Source organism: Oncorhynchus clarkii, chromosome 3 (genome assembly GCF_045791955.1).
Source record: "Oncorhynchus clarkii lewisi isolate Uvic-CL-2024 chromosome 3, UVic_Ocla_1.0, whole genome shotgun sequence".
In the NCBI taxonomy this organism is placed as follows: Eukaryota; Metazoa; Chordata; class Actinopteri; order Salmoniformes; family Salmonidae; genus Oncorhynchus; species Oncorhynchus clarkii.
The window spans coordinates 69,551,012-69,571,623 of NC_092149.1; the positions used below are offsets into that span (position 1 = coordinate 69,551,012).

The 20,612-nt window shown below is 47.8% G+C and overlaps 1 protein-coding gene across 2 annotated transcripts in view; it reads right to left on the minus strand.

Moving 5' to 3' along the window:
- Positions 1 to 531: 531 nt before the first annotated feature.
- The window catches only part of LOC139402675 (ephrin type-A receptor 3-like), a 148,881-nt gene continuing 128,800 nt past the window's right edge, over positions 532 to 20,612 (minus strand). The window contains exons 14-18 of one of the 2 annotated variants that reach the window (XM_071146581.1): positions 19,349 to 19,498; positions 18,562 to 18,755; positions 7,365 to 7,523; positions 3,935 to 4,068; positions 532 to 3,125 (exon numbers count right to left, since the gene is read on the minus strand). In XM_071146581.1, the coding sequence (XP_071002682.1) occupies positions 3,984 to 4,068; positions 7,365 to 7,523; positions 18,562 to 18,755; positions 19,349 to 19,498 (588 nt within the window). In that variant the 3' untranslated portion in view covers positions 532 to 3,125; positions 3,935 to 3,983. The remainder of the gene's footprint in view (positions 3,126 to 3,934; positions 4,069 to 7,364; positions 7,524 to 18,561; positions 18,756 to 19,348; positions 19,499 to 20,612) is intronic. The other variant, XM_071146573.1, reaches the window with a different exon arrangement.

Here is a 20,612-nt window from a genome sequence, read left to right on the forward strand (position 1 = left end):
TCATCGTTCCCTGACTAGGGGGCAATGTCCAGCTCACCCCTTTCCTCTCCTTTATCACTTTCCCCTCGCTCCTCTTCTCCATCCCTTCCTTGCTCCTCACATCTGGAGAGTGTCAGGCTTCCAGGGGAGAGCAGAGAGACCATCAGTCACCATCATACACACACACACACACACACACACGCACACACACGCGCAAGATCAGTCAGCCCCCAGACATTCCCCCAGACACTGACCCGCTCTGGAACCCTGTAAGATCAGCTGCATTAAAATCACGCAATAAATCGACCTGCTAACTACGTCGGGCTGCTCTACTCTATATGAAAGACCTTATTGGAAGTGGCCCTGAACATGGATTCTGATTCAGAGCAGAAGAACAGGGATTGACAACAGAAGCTCTGTGGGGAGTAGAGAGGAGAGCTGGAGACCAGATGTCTGGTAGAGACAGGAGAGGGCTAAGTTAGTGCCTTGTTACGTGGTCCCAAAGCTGTAAAATACCAGAAAGAATCATAGGGGCAAGTTTATCTGCATTCATTTCTTCAAAAATGTTTTAAGAATGTTTATTATAAAAATATAAATGTTTCCACTACAAATCATTTAACATTAGTAGACAAGGCCTTTTACATTTGCACAAGCACACACACACACACACACACGCACGCACAGAGACACACACACACGCTTGCATGCACACACATACACACGCACACACGTTCATCTAAAGAAAGCTAAAAGAGTAGGGGGGGGTGGTTAACAGTATTGCTCTTCCAAATGTTCATGATTGTAAAGAAAACAGAAAACATTGACGACACTGTCACAGAACCATGTTATAACCTACTGTCTGCTACAAACAAAACACTACACTTATGAACTGTATATGTTAACAAATAAATAATAGGTTATTATAATTGCTTTTTTTAATGTAAAAAACAAATATAAGACAAAATAACATCAAATATAATACAAATAATTTTTGCCTTTTCAAAATGTTGCACAGATATTTTTGTTCATTCTTTTATACATAGAAACATTTGTACAAAGGGATGGCTATGGAAGGGGACTGTACTGCTAGTAGCTATAGTTACATGGTTGTTTACATATGTACATGCTAATAGAACATACAACAGCAGCTAAGGGCAACAGGCGGGCAGAGGACAGACAGGGGTGCTATCACGCATCCACACGCAACATTGTTCAGATCAGAGAGAATCATTGTCTGCTCCAGAGATGTATTACACTCACACACTTGTTGTTTCCAGAGAGAATCATTGTCTGCTCCAGAGATGATTTACACTCACACACTCGTTGTTTCCAGAGAGAATCATTGTCTGCTCCAGAGATGTATTACACTCACACACTCGTTGTTTCCAGAGAGAATCATTGTCTGCTCCAGAGATGTATTACACTCACACACTCGTTGTTTCCAGAGAGAATCATTGTCTGCTCCAGAGATGTATTACACTCACACACTCGTTGTTTCCAGAGAGAATCATTGTCTGCTCCAGAGATGTAATACACTCACACACTCGTTGTTTCCAGAGAGAATCATTGTCTACTCCAGAGATGTAATACACTCACACACTCGTTGTTTCCAGAGAGAATCATTGTCTACTCCAGAGATGTAATACACTCACACACTCGTTGTTTCCAGAGAGTTGTGAGATCTCCACCGCTGCTGGAAGAAGGCTCGGGGTCATTGAGTGTCATCTATCTACCTGACAGAGCAGAATATGCTCCGGAGTAGTCGGTTGCAAGGTATTCTCTCTCTACCTCTCTCTCGCTCTCTCTGTCTGTCTTTCTCTGTCTGTCTCTCTCTGTCTGTCTCTCTGCATTTCCTTCTCTATTCCTCTCTCCCTCCACATCTCTCTCTACTTCTACCTCTCTCTCGATCTCTCCTTTTCTCTCTATCCTGCTTTAGTTTGAATGAATAACACATACTGAGATTTCACACTAGGGGTAGGAATAAGGAAGCTTGGAGTGATGTATCATTACCTACTGTATAATAAGCAGACTTGTGGCAGTTAATTACAGTTCTGTATGTGGTCTGATATGTCCTGTGAACCATGAGAGCAAACTGTGTGAGTCTCATTGGTTCTGGTTGATCAAACTGATAAACTGATTGTTGTGATTATTGCTTTCTGTTTGACATCAACTGTTTTCAGACTGTAGGCTATAGCTAGGGGAAACATGGCGTATTGTAGTCTGGGTGCCCATCCAATGGTTTGGCTTCTTTCTCAAGCTGACTTTCTCTTGAGTAACACAGGAGCACACAGGAGCAGACACACAGACACACAGAGTGGTATCAGTCCTTCTCTGTGAGAGAGAGTGGGGTCTTCAGTGGTGGGAGTCCAGCGTCTCAAAGTTAATGAATGAATCTCCAGGTCTGCTTCTGTCTGCTCCAGGTTGATGTGAGTGAATTTCTGCTGCTGACTGCATTATTCTACTCAAGGCATTTAATGTCCCCCTCTCCAGAGTTAAAGAGTTGTCAGTCAAGTCCATAGGATCACGATTGGATCAGTTGTCAACAAGCCCCTTACCACTATAGGTCACACAAAGGGCCCTGCTGTCCCACGTTATCCAATCCCAGCACCAGCCCTTTATCGCCATGCCCCAAGGTCCAAGGCCAGGTTCTCTCCTCTCCTCTCCTGTTCTGAGTAAGGCATCTCAGCATTTGTGTGGAGTGTCTACTTCCTCCTTTAGTTTGGGACTTCCTTCCTGTATGTTAGAGAGATCAGAGGGCTGTTCTAATCCAATGAGGCCCTCCTCTCCCCATCACTACCCCTCGCAAAGGGAAGCCTCCCTTGTGGAAGGAACGTCATTGAAACGTTCACAGAGGTCTGAAGGGGAGACGCTTTAAATCATATTGGAACGGAGCCCAGAGGGTCTTCATTCAGAATGGAACGTCGCCCAGAGGGGCTTTATTCAGATTGGAACAGGGCCCAGAGGGGTTTCATTCAGATTGGGACGGGGCCCAGAGGGCAGCCAGTCAGCCAGACAGCCAGTCTCTAGTGGCTCGGTCGAGTTACACTGGGACAGGGGCGTTCTTACTGTGGCTCTCTAGTGCTTTGATGCTGCTCACAATGTTCTTCTGGGGGCCGACGATAGTCACACCAACCTTCTTTAGGTCCCTGTAGAAAGAGAGAGGAGGGAGAGAGAGAGAATGAGCAAGAAAGAGAGAGTAAGTGCTTCAGTGTAAGACAGTGACATTAATGGCATGCCGTCAGTGATGCCCATCGCCTCCCCCTTCCACTGGCCTGTCAATCACACAGGACCACATTTCCCAGAAGGCCGATGGGCTGCCAGAGTCTCTAGTCAGCTGCTGGCAGAGTGGCCTTGAGCAGTTTTTGGTATATTGCTTAGTCTGAAGTGGTGTGTGTGTGTGTGTGTGTGTGTGCGCGTGCGCGCGCGCGTGTGTGTGTGTGTGTGTGTGTGTGTGTGTGTGTGTGTGTGTGTGTGTGTGTGTGTCTTTGGAAGGGACCCACACTGGTACAGATAGGTGGATAACAAATGCATAATAAAATAAATGGTCACGGCATGCTTTGTCACAACATCGGGTTACACACATCATTTTATAAAGACACACAACTTAAAAGACTGTGTTATGTTTCATCTAGTGGACTGTATGTAGCAGCATGGTGATATTAGGTCCAGCAGTGGACAAGACACCTTCATCTCTGCTTCTGTAGGTGACTGTTGTTATAGAAGCATATTAGTGAAGCAGATCGGAGTTAGAAACAGCAGAGCTCAAACCCACTCAGTTAACATAATGTAGCTTTGGTTTCACATCGAGCTTCAGTTTTAGTGCAACAGGCTTCTCTGCTAGTCTGTAGGGTGCACATGAAACAATACATGAAAAGTCCTTATAAAGTTATTTGAATGCAAGCAGGATTGGTTCTAGTTTGGAGGGCAGCCAGACAGTGTACTGCAGTCCACCCACCATCCGTTGTCTCTGGAGTTTGAAGGGAGGAGGAGGAGGGGGGGGGGGGTTAGAGGGTGGTGATCCCCATTGAAGGCTCCCACTCTGGGCAGGTGGCTGCTGTGACGTGGTGCTGGACCTCCGTCAGACAGATTCTACAGTACAGACAGGCAGGACGCAGGGCCAGGGAATGTGAATATAAGTTCACACAGCCATACTGGCAACAGTCTCTCAAAAAGGAGTATGGGAACACAGCGTTAACACCATGAACAACATGTTACAAATCAAAACAGAATAAAGTAAATAAACTGCATAAAACATGAACACATAAAGTATGACATAAATTTAAAAAGCAGTGAATGACTCATACAATAAAATGGATAAAAACAAATGACTGCGTTTTGTCCCTTCCATTTTGAAGTGTTTTAAAGTGGAGCTCATCATCTATCAGGTTTAAGTAGACCAGGGCCCAAACTCCTGACCGCTATATTCCACATGACCAATGAGAACCATAATGGATATGTTGGAAGTGTTTACAGTGGGCAGCTTCCTGTTAGTCAGACAGAAAGGACTGTCTCATGTAGAACTCTGAAGGGGCTCTTCACTATGAGAGCACACAGAGGCTTCATTCCTGCTGCTGTGTGTCAATAGAAGTGAGGCAGTAAAGCAAACGGGAGAGGAAGTCTGATGCCTCAGACCACCCAGCCTCAGAACTACCAGAACCTTAGTTTTAAACCCACATCTTTGTCAATTGATCAGTAGCTACACTTGACTAACCTGTACCCCACGCACATTGACTCGGTACCGGTACACCCTGTATATACCCTTGTTATTGTTATTTAATTGTGTTACATTTTATTATTTTTTACTTTAGTAAATATTTTCTTAACTCTTCTTGAACTGCACTGTTAGTTAAGGGCTTGTAAGGAAGCATTTCACGGTAAGGTTGTATACATGTTGTATTCGGCGCATGTGACAAATAAAGTTTGATTTGATTTGATCTTAAAATAAAAGGTGTTATCTAGAACCTAAAGGGTTTTTTCGGCTGTCCCCATAGGATAACCCTTTGAAGATCCATTTTTGATTCCAGGTAGAACCCCTTTGGTTCCAGGTAGAACCCTTTTGGTTCCCGGTAGAACCCTTTTGGTTCCAGGTAGAACCCGTTTCGGTTCGATGTAGAACCCTATCAACAGAGGAGGACAGCCAAAGAACCCTTTTGGAACCCTTTTTTCTAAGAGTGTATATAAGCATGATGTGTCAGTGGATTGAGGAGCGCTATGAGGGTTTGATTAGTCTGGCAGACAAACAGAGGTCAGTCAGAGCGCGGGTGGGTAGTTTCCTGCTGAATATAAAGAACTGGATTAAGACACTACTAATCAATAGACTGATGTATCCTCCGGTCCGGGACTGGTCTGTCTGTGTGTCAGGACTGTACCCTCAGAGGATTAAAACAATCATAGGATCCTATTAATGCTTTTATCCAGTTAAATTCTTCAGAGATGCTGTAGAATGATCTTGTTATCAGAAACCAGGCTGTACAGTTCATCTGTGATGTTTTCCATCAATACTGTACATGGTTTTCTACTGAGTCTGCAAAGCAAGCCTTTTTGTGCCTCCATAGTAATTGGTTAAAAGGATTCTTTCATTGATGACATGAATTCATTGATTAAATGTTCAGAGAAAAATGCAAAAAAGAGAGAGAAAGCACAAGAGAGTAGAGTAGGAGAGAGAGAGCGAGAGAGAGAGAGAGAGAGAGAGCGAAAGAGAAAGAGAGAGAAGGAGAGCAAGAGAGGAGAGAGAGCGCGAGAGAGCGCAAGAGAGAGTGCGAGAGAAAGAGAGAGAGAGAGAGTAGAGTAGGAGAGCGAGAGAGAGAGAGAGAGAGAGAGAGAGAGAGAGAGAGAGAGAGAAAGAGAGAGAGTAGAGTAGGAGAGCGAGAGAGAGAGAGAGAGAGAGAGAGAGAGAGAGAGAGAGAGAGAGAGAGAGCGAAAGAGAGAAGAGAGAGAGAGAGAGAGCGAGAGAGAGTAGAGTAGGAGAGCGAGAGCGAGAGCGAGAGAGAGAGAGAGCTCGAGAGAAAGAGAGAGAGAGAGAGAGAGAGCGAGAGCAAAAGAGAGTCCTCTCTCCTTATAAGGCATTGTTCCGTTGGACAGATCAGGCTCTCTCTCAGACAGTTAAACCAGGCCATAGTGAGGAGGGAATTTCATACGCTATTTGCATTTCATTATTTATCTTGACATCAGAACAAAAGGCAACGTGGTAATTACTGCCTGGGCCTTTTGTTAGGCTTTGTAGTCACTGTCGAGCCCAGAGGGTTAGGGAGACAGAGACCTCCGCTTTGATCAGCCTGATTATGACTGTCAAATTATTTACACTGTCAAATACCTCATCAATTAACACAACAGCAGGTCCGCAAAGGCCATATCCTCTGCTGAGAGAGAGGGAGGGAAGGAGAGAAGGCCTCCAGCGGGCCAAATCACTGCATTTCCCATGAAGCCTATATGAGCATCATGGAGGAGCCGGGAGCCCAAATGGAGGTTTATTATTAGAGAGAGAGGTTGTTATGAGTTGCACGGGGGAACATGGGGGAGATGGGGGAGCATGGGGGTTGTGATCGTAGATTCTGCCAGATCCACTCTACTAAAGCTGTTCACAGGCTGTAGATCCTGTCAGAACTGGAGCTTAGGCAGTATTTCTCTCTCTCTCTCTCTCTCTCTATCTCTCTCTCTCACTCTCTCTCTCTATCTCTCGCTCTCTGTGTGTGTGTGTGTGTGTGTGTGTGTGTGTGTGTGTGTGTGTGTGTGTGTGTGTGTGTGTGTGTGTGTGTGTGTGTGTGTGTGTGTGTGTGTGTGTGTGTGTGTGCACCAGTGTGTGTGTGTGTGTGTGTGTGTGTGTGTGTGTGTGTGTGTGTGTGTGTGTGTGTGTGTGTGTGTGTGTGTGTGTGCACCAGTGTGTGTGTGTGTGTGTGCGTGTATACCAGTGTGTGTGTGTGTGTGTGTACCAGTGTGTACCAGTGAGCGTGGCTAAAGCTCTGTCATTATAGATTACAATCAAATGCTGCCGTCCATGGTTAACAGATTAGACCCACAGCGGTGCCTCCAAGTAATGGGAGCAGATTGTAAACATGATGGCATCTCAGTGGGGGTGGGGTGCGTGTGAGGTGTATTAAATCTGGGTTGCTGTGGCATGAGAGACTTTCTCAGGGAAAAGTCATGTTTTAAGCCTGTTGCACTCAGACACAAAAATGTCTTGGCATTTCCATATCTCTTCAAATATTAGATCACGTTCAAATACAAACTTAAATCATGTTACACAACAACTTACATTTTGTTTGCTTGTTGGACAAGCCAAAAAAACTGAAATTCAAATTGACCATTGGTTCGTCAGCAAGTGTTCAGTGAGCCCTGTAAGTGTGAGTATGAGTGTTACTACAGAGCGTCATAAGAAGCAGTCTTACTCTGCGGAGGTCTTGGGCAGGGTGTCACAGGAGCTGTAGCTGACCCCAGAGAAGGCCTCCTTACAGGGCAGAGTCCTCACGTTGTCCAGCCAATCCCCCATTGTTCCCAATGACTGAACCACCTCGGAACTACTCCTGTCCAGGAGCAGGTTGGCTGGCCTGGGAGAGGGGGGAAGCAGGGGAGAGGGGGGGATATGGATGGTTAACCGTTGGAACAGTGGCCATGCCTGAACTACTCGTGATGAGTGGGGTGACATGGGACACAGTACAGTCCCCACAGAGAGCGGGTCAGCCTTGGAACATAAATAATACCATCCCTACTTCTTCTCTCCCTCCTCTCAGCTGACATCTCTGTCTGCCTGCCCAGAGTAAAGGTTATTATCCAGAAAACAAGACTATAAAATATCATGCTGCACAGAGCAAAAACAAAAGGCTGTAAATCACATTTCCCCATGCACACACACACAAATGCAGGCAACCACGCACACAGCATGTACGAACGCACACACATACACACACACGCACCACAGGTCTCCCCATCAGGAAATACCTGTGGAGAGAAGGAACTACCCACAAACCCGTTCCGTTGCTGTGCGTTATGGATAAGCTCTCCCAAGTGGAAGGAAAGCCACACACACAATGTAATGTTAACTTTATCATACAGACTAGTCTGATGATTTTCCAATATGACTGTTTGCACTGTTTCTAGGGAATTAAGTCAATATAGCTCCAAACATGTATGTTGGACGGGCTTTAAGTCAAATGAAAACCATACAGTGTAGATTCTATATTTATGTTTTAGAAGTGAAATCTCTTAACAATATGATTATATAACAAAACAAGCATAAATGTTCATATAATTACATTAATATTTTATTTTAAAAATACTAGAATTCTCAATAGTGCAACCTTAATCAGATTATAAACTGAATAACATAATTAAATCAAATCACAATTCATGCTGTTCCATTGACAATAATTTACAGTACGAATAGCATTTCAAGGCTGAGAGATTTGAGTGACAGGAGAGGGAAGGAGAAAGGAGAGAGGAGAGGAAAGAAGGAGTGGATGATAGAGTGATGTACAGATGTAATATCTTAATTTGATCACTTTGTTGTTTGAGCAAATTTTTCTGCACAGCAGAAAATGCAAATCGTAGTTTATTCAAGGTTTAAAAAGGCTTCTAACGTTTGGGTAATTTCCACTTTAAAATGCCAAACTTGATTTGCCATAACGAAAAATGTATCAACCCGACAAAAATGTCCATGAATGACATACACATCATATTTATAATATCCTGTTGCTGCAGGATTATTTTCCTGCTGAGAGAAACTGGTCAAATTAAGATCTGTAGATGAAGAGTCAGGTAGAGAGGACTGTCTGTGAGTCTGTCCATAACCCTGACCATGTTCACTCTGGCCAGCCGGCCGGCCAGATAGACAGACAAACGTCTGTTAAACCAAAACCAGACCAGGAGACACTCCCCACATCTCCTGAGCCAATAACCTTATGTTGTTTTGTATTTTGTTTAGTGGACACCAGGCACAGCAGCTGCTGCTATAGTCATATCCGATCAACATCCAAATCAACAAGTCCACCTCCCTATGAGGCAGGGTCAGGGCAGGTCAGACCAACTCAGGCCTCATCAACAACAACCCTGACTCATACTCAACAATGATGGGTGTTGTGTCAGAGCCATTCAGAATGGTTATTTCTTTTTTTAACTAGGCAAGTCAGTTAAGAACAAATTCTTATTTACAATGACGGCCAATCCCGGCCAAACCCAGATGACGCTGGGCCCAATGGGACTCCCAATCACGGCCAGATGTGATACAGCCTGGATTCAAACCAGGGACTGTAGTGACTCCTCTTGCACTGAGATGCAGTGCCTTAGACCACTGCGTCACTCGGGAGTGTGTGCCCGTGTTTATGTGTGCGTGTACATGTGTGTGTCAAATCAGCCAGTGAGTCAGAAAACAAACGACTGGGACCATATCACCTGATCACAAACACAGGCAAACAGCCAAGGGAATACAAGCCAACACAGGACAGGAAACCAGCTTGGTATTCCCATAGAGACATATATTTATAGTAGTGTAAACAAACCATAATAGCAGGAAGTCAAGTCCACACTAAGGCTGAGTGAATTTGCGTTGTGGGTCGTGCGGAGGTGTGTGTGTTGGCTCTGTGACGGTGTGTGATGGGACAGGTAAAGGCTACTAGACGGTTCTAGAACATCTTTTTGCCATGACTCATTTCAATAGGCTAACTTAAGGAAGTAAACAAAGCAGTAAGAGAGACAGTCTGTCTGGAACATAGTGACCCAACTAAGCAGCCAACCAGACAGACAGCTCACCATGGGGACAGCAAGAGCTAGTTTGAGCTAGAACAAGCGGAAGAGGATAGAGAAAGAAGTGGCAAAGGAAAAGGAGAGCTAAGCGACTGTATGTGATTGAATCTCTTCCTGATCATCAGAGGCCTGTCTGACAGCTGAGGGCCAACCGGGCAGAAGAGATAAGAGAGGAGAGAGGCATGAAGGGAGGGAACGAGGCAAACAAACACACACACAGCTCCCTGATTAAACCATCAGTCACGTATGAGGAGACTATCGATCTGTAAAGTTCTGTCCTCTGCCTCCAAAACTGTCATGGTGTCAGTGTAGAGGTAAACTATAGACGACCTTATCTTCCCTCTGTGTGATTCTGGTGGTGGTTTAATTCTTTACTTTCTGCTGCGGTAGAGGAAGAGAACGAGGGACGAGAGACAAGGAGGGGGACAAAAAGAACATGCTAGTTGTCATGGAGAGGAGTTGGTATCTTAAACCCCTGTGTAAGCATCATATTACCTACGGCAGGATTGAGAAAATAGAGAATTCTCCATATAATGGAAAAAAAAGCAAGGAGGTGAGAAAGCAAAGCTAAATTCTACCGTCCCTGTCTTTTTATCTCTCCTCCTTTTTCTTTCCGGTTTCTCTCTTTGTCTGTTTTCCACTGACCTCTGAAAGACCACTGCTGTGTAGTATCATGTTTTTAAGGCTCTCAGAGGAGCAGAGGGAGAGAGGGAGAGAAAAAGAGGAGGAGATAAGGATATGGGGATGAGGAGGCGGGGGAGTGGGGGAGAGGTTGACATCTGGGCAGATTGGTGGAGGACAGGAGAGGAGGAGAAGAGAGGAGAGGAATGCAGGTCTCACTGTGAGGGGAACTGAAATGGCTCTGCAGGGTTTCTTCCAGAGTCTACCCCCCAGCCCTCCTCCCCTCCATTCCTCTCTCCATCTGGCCATCTGCCTCTCCCCTTTTCCCCTCTTCGCTCATCCCTTTTTCAACACCTACCTTTCCCCATTTCCCTTTTACAAGGGGCCTCATTTACCAAAGGTGCATACAAGGTGCACACAAGTCACTTTTCACGCAAAGGTTGTTATTTATCAAATTTGAACTTGACGGGAAAGTGAGCGTATCTCCACACAAATCTCAGACCTTGCTTACGCACATCTTCTAGTGGTTGGAGAATTGTATTACAAGCAAATATTGTTATTTGGGAGGAAATGGAGGCGTTTCACCAAGGGAATTCTAATAATGGTACGCTAATAAAAACGTAACCTAATGATAAAATTGATGCATTTGCCGTTGGTAAGGAAATGAAATAGCAGCATGTAACCTATGTTTCTTTGACTTCTATGATATGGACCTAACTCATAATCAGATTTTCTGACATAACTGGTTTATTCCCACTACACAACAAATATTAGCCTACTATTTATCCATCGCTCTTACAACAGACAAGCTGAAAAAGAAATAGACCGGCGGTAGCCTGTACGAGGGGTACTCAACTCCTATTTCAGAAGGTCCGGTCACACACATTTCCTAGGTAGCATAGGTTTGGATACATACATGCCACCCTAAACTGTTCACACCCCTCTTGTTGGCGGAAAGAAAATGGTGCAGTTTTTAAGCAAATTTTCTGCAATTCTACACATTTTGCTATGGGGCGGAAAGAACATTTTGTAGATTTAAAGCTAATTTCCTACACATTTTGCTATGGGGCGGAAAGAACATTTTGTAGATTTAAAGCTCATTTCCTACACATTTTGCTATGGGCGGAAAGAACATTTTGTAGATTTAAAGCTAATTTCCTACACATTTTGCTATGGGGCGGAAAGAACATTTTGTAGATTTAAAGCTCATTTCCTACACATTTTGCAATGTCTTATGTGTGTTCATATGATACCAGAGTGAGTCAACAAAATCAATGGGGCCCCCTGGGGGTCGAGGCCCCAATGGGCACATAATCTGGCCATGATAAATAACTACAAGATTCAGATAGCTGCTTAGCCTATTTTACCTATCTTGATAACATGGGCTACTTGATCAACTGGACATTTCTGACAGATTATAAATAGTTCTCTAAGATTATTTGGTGAATGGCATAACAAGAGGAAACCTGCCCATGCACTGCCAAATTTAGAAATTGCACCTTGTGTATTCTACTATTACAACTCTCAACCGGAATAAATTGAAAGCCCAACTGACCCACGGTCAGTATTAACCCCGTTCTGGGACCAGATCCGGACTGCGGTCCGCCTGTTGACTACGGCTGCCCTCTCCAGTATGGGTAGGCCTAGGCTGCAGTATTGCTGTAAGATAGGAGCGCGACATGATAATGTAGCCTACCGTATTTAAGCCTATTCCAAGACAGGAGATAGAAACACAATCATGTATTGACTAACAAAATGAAAAAAATGATGAACCAAGTATTTTGCATAGAAGTGTGGGCTGTAAAATGTCCTTTTAAATTGTTTAAAATAGACAATCAAACATGCAGAATGCGCGGCCAGTGTTTGGCACTCGCTATGCCACATGCTCTTTATGTTCGAAAAAATCACTGTGAAAGATGAAAACATTCTGCCACACCTCTACAGCAAATTACGGCTTTTTTGTTTTCCAGGAGAGGTTGTAGAGGTCAGAAGGGCTCTGATTTATCAATAAAAAACATGTTGCCTGCGACAGTTTGATAAATCCCAATCATTTATTGAGCACGCAAATCATAGAATCACCACGTACACCAGAATTTTATAAGAAATGTAAGCACAGTTGATAAATGAGGCCTCAGGCCCCTCTCTATAGCCCTCAAAGCTCATACTCATCAAACCCAAATCCCAAACCCCCCTCTTCTCATATCTTCTCTCCTACTCGGCTCGGACACCCTGTATTCAAGCCCTCTCGACACTCGCCCTTGGCCTGTTAAGGTACACCTGCACTAAGATTCTCTCCCTTTCACCCCATAGACTCAAACTCTCACCCCAGGTCCCCAGACATCGTACTCTAGCCACGGCTTTGATCTGGGCCCGTGGGGGATGGGATCTCCATTAGTCAGGGTAGCCCAGAGACATATTAGGTGTGTGAGGCCGAACACAGCTGCTCCTTTGGTATAGTGGCACGCACACGCACACGCACACACACACACACACTCTCATAAATTACCTTGTCCTCCGTCTCTCCCCCTCCCACCCCTCTCGCCCTGCGCTCAGCCCAGTGTTAAAAGCCAATCAGGAAAATTACATGCAAACTCCCAGGGACCCATTTTCACTTTCTTAACAAACCATTAGTCAACGTTATGAGCGCCGACGTCTCCATAATACCAGTCTGATCCACCAACCCAGTGCCTCCCTCCCTCTCCCCTGTTCCAGCTCCAGCCTCCCTCCCTCTCTCCCCTGTTCCAGCTCCAGCCTCCCTCCCTCTCCCCTGTTCCAGCTCCAGCCTCCCTCTCTCTCCCCTGTTACAGCTCCAGCCTCCCTCCCTCTCCCCTGTTACAGCTCCAGCCTCCCTCCCTCTCCCCTGTTACAGCTCCAGCCTCCCTGCCTCTCCCCTGTTACAGCTCCAGCCTCCCTCCCTCTCCCCTGTTACAGCTCCAGCCTCCCTCCCTCTCTCCCCTGTTCCAGCTCCAGCCTCCCTCCCTCTCTCCCCTGTTCCAGCTCCAGCCTCCCTCCCTCTCTCCCCTGTTCCAGCTCCAGCCTCCCTCCCTCTCCCCTGTTCCAGCTCCAGCCTCCCTCCCTCTCCCCTGTTCCAGCTCCAGCCTCCCTCCCTCTCTCCCCTGTTCCAGCTCCAGCCTCCCTCACTCTCAAGCTCCAGCCTCCCTCCCTCTCTCCTCTGTTCCAGCTCCAGCCTCCCTCCCTCCCCTGTTACAGCTCCAGCCTCCCTCCCCCTCTCCCCTGTTACAGCTCCAGCCTCCCTCCCTCTCTCCCCTGTTACAGCTCCAGCCTCCCTCCCTCTCTCCCCTGTTCCAGCTCCAGTCTCCCTCCCGCTCCCCTGTTCCAGCTCCAGCCTCCCTCCCTCTCTCCCCTGTTACAGCTCCAGCCTCCCTCCCTCTCTCCCCTGTTACAGCTCCAGCCTCCCTCCCTCTATCCCCTGTTACAGCTCCAGTCTCCCTCCCTCTCCCCTGTTACAGCTCCAGCCTCCCTCCCTCTCCCCTGTTACAGCTCCAGCCTCCCTCCCTCTCTCCCCTGTTCCAGCTCCAGCCTCCCTCCCTCTCTCCCCTGTTCCAGCTCCAGCCTCCCTCCCTCTCTCCCCTGTTCCAGCTCCAGCCTCCCTCCCTCTCCCCTGTTACAGCTCCAGCCTCCCTCCCTCTCTCCTCTGTTCCAGCTCCAGCCTCCCTCCCTCTCCCCTCTGTTCCAGCTCCAGCCTCCCTACCTCTCTCCTCTGTTCCAGCTCCAGCCTCCCTCCCTCTCCCCTGTTACAGCTCCAGCCTCCCTCCCTCTCTCCCCTGTTCCAGCTCCAGCCTCCCTCACTCTCCCCTGTTCAAGCTCTAGCCTCCCTCCCTCTCTCCTCTGTTCCAGCTCCAGCCTCCCTCCCTCTCCCCTGTTACAGCTCCAGCCTCCCTCCCTCCCCTGTTACAGCTCCAGCCTCCCTCCCCCTCTCCCCTGTTACAGCTCCAGCCTCCCTCCCTCTCTCCCCTGTTACAGCTCCAGCCTCCCTCCCTCTCTCCCCTGTTCCAGCTCCAGTCTCCCTCCCTCTCCCCTGTTCCAGCTCCAGCCTCCCTCCCTCTCTCCCCTGTTACAGCTCCAGCCTCCCTCCCTCTCTCCCCTGTTACAGCTCCAGCCTCCCTCCCTCTCTCCCCTGTTCAAGCTCCAGTCTCCCTCCCTCTCCCCTGTTACAGCTCCAGCCTCCCTACCTCTCTCCCTTGTTACAGCTCCAGCCTCCCTCCCTCTCTCCCCTGTTACAGCTCCAGCCTCGCCCCCTCCCTCTCTCCCCTGTTACAGCTACAGCCTCCCTCCCTCTCTCCCTTGTTATAGCTCCAGCCTCGCACCCTCCCTCTCTCCCGTTCCAGCTCCAGCCTCCCTCCCTCTCTCCCCTGTTCCAGCTCCAGTCTCCCTCCCTCTCCCCTGTTCCAGCTCCAGCCTCCCTCCCTCTCTCCCCTGTTACAGCTCCAGCCTCCCTCCCTCTCTCCCCTGTTACAGCTCCAGCCTCCCTCCCTCTCTCCCCTGTTCCAGCTCCAGTCTCCCTCCCTCTCCCCTGTTACAGCTCCAGCCTCCCTCCCTCTCTCCCCTGTTACAGCTCCAGCCTCCCTCCCTCTCTCCCCTGTTCCAGCTCCAGTCTCCCTCCCTCTCCCCTGTTCCAGCTCCAGCCTCCCTCCCCCTCTCCCCTTTTCCAGCTCCAGCCTCCCTCCCTCTCCCCTGTTACAGCTCCAGCCTCCCTCCCTCTCTCCCCTGTTACAGCTCCAGCCTCCCTCCCTCTCTCCCCTGTTATAGCTCCAGCCTCGCACCCTCCCTCTCTCCCGTTACAGCTCCAGCCTCCCTCCCTCTCTCCCCTGTTCCAGCTCCAGTCTCCCTCCCTCTCCCCTGTTCCAGCTCCAGCCTCCCTCCCTCTCTCCCCTGTTACAGCTCCAGCCTCCCTCCCTCTCTCCCCTGTTACAGCTCCAGCCTCCCTCCCTCTCTCCCCTGTTCCAGCTCCAGTCTCCCTCCCTCTCCCCTGTTACAGCTCCAGCCTCCCTCCCTCTCTCCCCTGTTACAGCTCCAGCCTCCCTCCCTCTCTCCCCTGTTCCAGCTCCAGTCTCCCTCCCTCTCCCCTGTTCCAGCTCCAGCCTCCCTCCATCTCTCCCCCTTTCCAGCTCCAGCCTCCCTCCCTCTCTCCCCTGTTACAGCTCCAGCCTCCCTCCCTCTCTCCCCTGTTATAGCTCCGGCCTCGCTCCCTCCCTCTCTCCCCTGTTACAGCTACAGCCTCCCTCCCTCTCTCCCCTGTTACAGCTCCAGCCTCCCTCCCTCTCCCCTGTTACAGCTCCAGCCTCCCTCCCTCTCTCCCCTGTTCCAGCTCCAGCCTCCCTCCCTCTCTCCCCTGTTACAGCTCCAGCCTCCCTCCCTCTCTCCCCTGTTACAGCTCCAGCCTCCCTTCCTTCCTGCCTCCTCTCTGCCCGCCCAAGGCCAGTCTACACAGGCTACAGCAGCGCCTCAGTCCCACGGTGGTCAAAGGGAGGGAAACAAGAAGAAACAGAGTATTAGGGATGTTGTACAGCATGTATAAAGAAACAGGGGAAAGAGTATAAGGGATGTTGTACAGCATGTATAAAGAAACAGGGGAAAGAGTATTAGGGATGTTGTACAGCATGTAAAAAGGAGAGAGTAAGAGAAAGGAGGAATATCAGGAGGTGTAGGGAGAGAAAGAGGGAGATAATACACTGAGTGCTCTTTCAATGACAGACTGACCAGGTGAATCCAGGTGAACACTATGATCGCTTCGTGATGTCATTTGTTAAATCCACTTCAATGTATACAGTGCCTTGCGAAAGTATTCGGCCCCCTTGAACTTTGCGACCTTTTGCCACATTTTAGGCTTCAAACATAAAGATATAAAACTGTATTTTTTTGTGAATAATCAACAACAAGTGGGACACAATCATGAAGTGGAACGACATTTATTGGATATTTCAAACTTTTTTAACAAAACAAAAATTGAAAAATTGGGCGTGCAAAATTATTCAGCCCCCTTAAGTTAATACTTTGTAGCGCCACCTTTTGCTGCGATTACAGCTACAGTAAGTCGCTTGGGGTATGTCTCTATCAGTTTTGCACATCGAGAGACTGACATTTTGTCCCATTCCTCCTTGCAAAACAGCTCGAGCTCAGTGAGGTTGGATGGAGAGCATTTGTGAACAGCAGTTTTCAGTTCTTTCCACAGATTCTCGATTGGATTCAGGTCTGGACTTTGACTTGCCCATACTAAATAAATGCTCTCCCCTGTATGGGTCTGTCCCATACTAAATAAATGCTCTCCCCTGTATGGGTCTGTCCCATACTAAATAAATGCTCTCCCCTGTATGGGTCTGTCCCATACTAAATAAATGATCTCCCCTATAAGGGTCTGCCCCATACTAAATAAATGCTCTCCCCTGTATGGGTCTGTCCCATACTAAATAAATGCTCTCCCCTGTATGGGTCTGTCCCATACTAAATAAATGCTCTCCCCTGTATGGGTCTGTCCCATACTAAATAAATGCTCTCCCCTGTATGGGTCTGTCCCATACTAAATAAATGCTCTCCCCTGTATGGGTCTGTCCCATACTAAATAAATGCTCTCCCCTGTATGGGTCTGTCCCATACTAAATAAATGCTCTCCCCTGTATGGGTCTGTCCCATACTAAATAAATGCTCTCCCCTATAAGGGTCTGCCCCATACTAAATAAATGCTCTCCCCTGTATGGGTCTGTCCCATACTAAATAAATGCTCTCCCCTGTAAGGGTCTGCCCCATACTAAATAAATGCTCTCCCCTGTATGGGTCTGTCCCATACTAAATAAATGCTCTCCCCTATAAGGGTCTGCCCCATACTAAATAAATGCTCTCCCCTGTATGGGTCTGTCCCATACTAAATAAATGCTCTCCCCTGTATGGGTCTGCCCCATACTAAATAAATGCTCTCCCCTGTATGGGTCTGCCCCATACTAAATAAATGCTCTCCCCTGTATGGGTCTGCCCCATACTAAATAAATGCTCTCCCCTATAAGGGTCTGTCCCATACTAAATAAATGCTCTCCCCTATAAGGGTCTGCCCCATACTAAATAAATGCTCTCCCCTATAAGGGTCTGCCCCATACTAAATAAATGCTCTCCCCTATAAGGGTCTGCCCCATACTAAATAAATGCTCTCCCCTGTAGGGGTCTGTCTTATCCAAAATAAATGATCTCCCCTATAGGGGTCTGTCCCATACTAAATAAATGATCTCCCCTATAGGGGTCTGTCTTATACAAAATAAATGATCTCCCCTATAGGGGTCTGTCTTAACCAAAATAAATGATCTCCCCTATAGGTGTCTGTCCCATAATACTGTACATACAACACTTCCCTATAGGCCTATACACCACTATCAAGTCCTAACACATTCACAGAGGTGGAGGAGCACCTTCTATGAGGTCTCTATTATAATATGGGGTTGATATCTTATGTGATTCAATGTGGTTTATATCTTTAATAGATCCACCAAGGTCTTGCACCTTGGTTGGACGGCGAGGTAGAGACAGCGTCAGTAATATTGAAGGCCAGCAGAAGGGGAAGCGTGTGATAGAGAAACTGAAAGCGAGGAAAGGATAAACTAGTCCAAGGGTGGAGGACAATGTTTCCTGTCACTGCTGTCACTAATGAGCAGTGTGTTGTGCCCCATAATGCCTTGGATAACGCGTGGGGAGTGGATATAACGCGTGGGGAGTGAATATGTTCGATGTCAATCTGTATTGAGCCAGGTGCGTGGGAGAGGGGTAATGAGTCAGGTGCAGAGATTAGGTGTTAAGGGGAGGAAAGAGCCAGGTGTTTGGGAGATGAGCAGAGAGGAGCAGCTGTGATTTAGGGGGGCAGGTGCATTGGGAGAGGAGCAGAGAGGTACAACTGTAAGTTAGAGGGGCAGGTGTTTGGGAGAGGAGCAGAGAGGAGCAGCTGTGATTTAGGGGGGCAGGTGCATTGGGAGAGGAGCAGAGAGGTACAACTGTAAGTTAGAGAGGCAGGTGTTTGGGGGTTGAGTGGATGAGAAAGACTGGCACTAAAACAACAAAGTATGGCTAGCTGTTAAGTTTAGATCTTATGGTGGATAAATGAAGATATCCCATAAAACCCTGTCTCTGTGTATAGTACCTGGATGATGGGTTGGTTGTCAGGGTTTGGTTTGGGTTCACGGGTCAGAGGTCAGGGTTGAGAGCATGATGTGTAGATGTTTATAGTACCTGGGTGAGGTGTTGGCTGTGATCTTCAGGCTCCCCGGGTTGCGTATGAGTTTATCCAGGATGCTGACGATCTGTTCGAACTTGGGTCTGTTGTTCCTCTCCTTCTGCCAGCAGTCCAACATCAGCTGGTACAGAGTAGCAGGACAGTCCATAGGAGGAGGCAGTCTGTAGCCCTCATCTACTGCTTTGATAACCTGGAGGGATAGAGGGAGAAATAGAGAGGGAGAGAGAGGGGGGAGAGAGGAAGGGGAAAGATAGGGAGCTTGAGAGAGAGCGCGAGAGCGCGTGAGAGAGAGCATTAGAGATAGAGAGGGAGAGAGAGAAGAGGGGGAGAGAGAGGAGGGGGAGAGAGAGCGCCAGAGAGATAATTAGGTGTGCAGCAGGACAGTCTATAGGAGGAGGTAGAACAGTGTGTCAGTGGGTGGTAGAGATGGAGGTGTTATTATAGTCCAGGGGAGTTGGAGAGTTGGCAGTGAGACAGTACTGTACTGGCAGAAGTGCTGACTGTGCATCTGCTCATAATAGAAGCCCTCCCTCTCAATTCCCTCCCTCTCTCTCTCTTGCTCTCTCTCTCTCTCTCTCTGGGCGCTAGTGCTCAAGTGACAATGATGCATTTTTGTGGGGTGTGTGTGTGTGCGTGCGTGTGTGTCAACTCTGGTGCTAGAGCTGTATTCCTTGTCCAGGCCATCAGGCCTCAGGCTCGGTCCACCACCTGGTCACTCTACGCATCATTTCCTCTCTCAGCAGGAAGTTCATTAGGTCTTCTTGGCGACAGCTGTGTACTCACGTCCTGATTGGACATCTCCCAGTAAGGCCGCTCCCCGTATGACATCACTTCCCAGAGCACGATGCCGTAGCTCCAGGCGTCGCTGGCAGAGGTGAACTTCCTGTAGGAGATAGCTTCTGGAGCTGTCCACCTGATAGGGATCTTACCTCCCTGAGAGAGAGAGAGAGAGAGAGAGAGAGAGAGAGAGAGAGAGAGAGAGAGAGAGAGAGAGAGAGAGAGAGAGAGAGAGAGAGGGAAGAACAGATAAAGTCATTTGTTTCAAGTAACAATGGATCACAAGGTATCCTGAAATAGAAGGAGAAATACATTTAGCCAATTTCATGACTTGCTTTAGGTTATGTTTGACCTGAAAATGGATATAAAGAGGTAGGGAAAGAGAGATGGGAGAGGGGTCTAGGTCCTAGCCCCAGCCTCCAGAACTGCAGGGCCTTGTTCCATTTGTTCCATCTCCCCTGTTTTATCCTGGGGGAGAGGGAAAAGGGGATAGAGGAATAAAGGTAGAGAGAGAGGTAGACAGGGGGCCTGTAGGCTGACCCTGTGTTTCTCCTGCTCGGTGTCTACCCTCAGGGGGCTGCTGAACTTACTCAAGGCTTAGCCTGCGTCATGCCAACAGAGGAGAGGAAAAGAAAAGCGCAGAGAGAAGAAAAGAGGAGAGGAGCCAAAGCTAACGACCTCCTGGCCAAGTTATACAACTCCTGGCCAGCTCTCTCTAAACACACAGCCCTCAGAAAACAAACCACTTCTGCCCTCACAAATCAAATCATATCAAATTTTATTTGTCACATACGCCGAGATAAAACGGGTGTAGACTTTCCCAACGAGACCGTCCCAACGAGACTTTACCAACGACACCTTCCCAACGAGACTTTACCAACGACACCTTCCCAACGAGACTTTACCAACGACACCTTCCCAACGAGACTTTACCAACGATACTTTACCAATGAGACCTTCTCAACGAGACATTACCAAAGAGACTTTACCAACAAGACCTTCCCAACGAGACTTTACCAACGACACCTTCCCAACGAGACTTTACCAACGACACCTTCCCAACGAGACTTTACCAACAAGACATTCCCAACGAGACTTTACCTACAAGACCTTCCCAACGAGACTTTATCAATGAGACCTTCCCAACGATACTTTACCAACAAGACCTTCCCAACGAGACTTTACCAACAAGACCTTCCCAACGAGACTTTACCAACAAGACCTTCCCAACAAGACCTTCCCAACGAGACTTTACCAACAAGACCTTCCC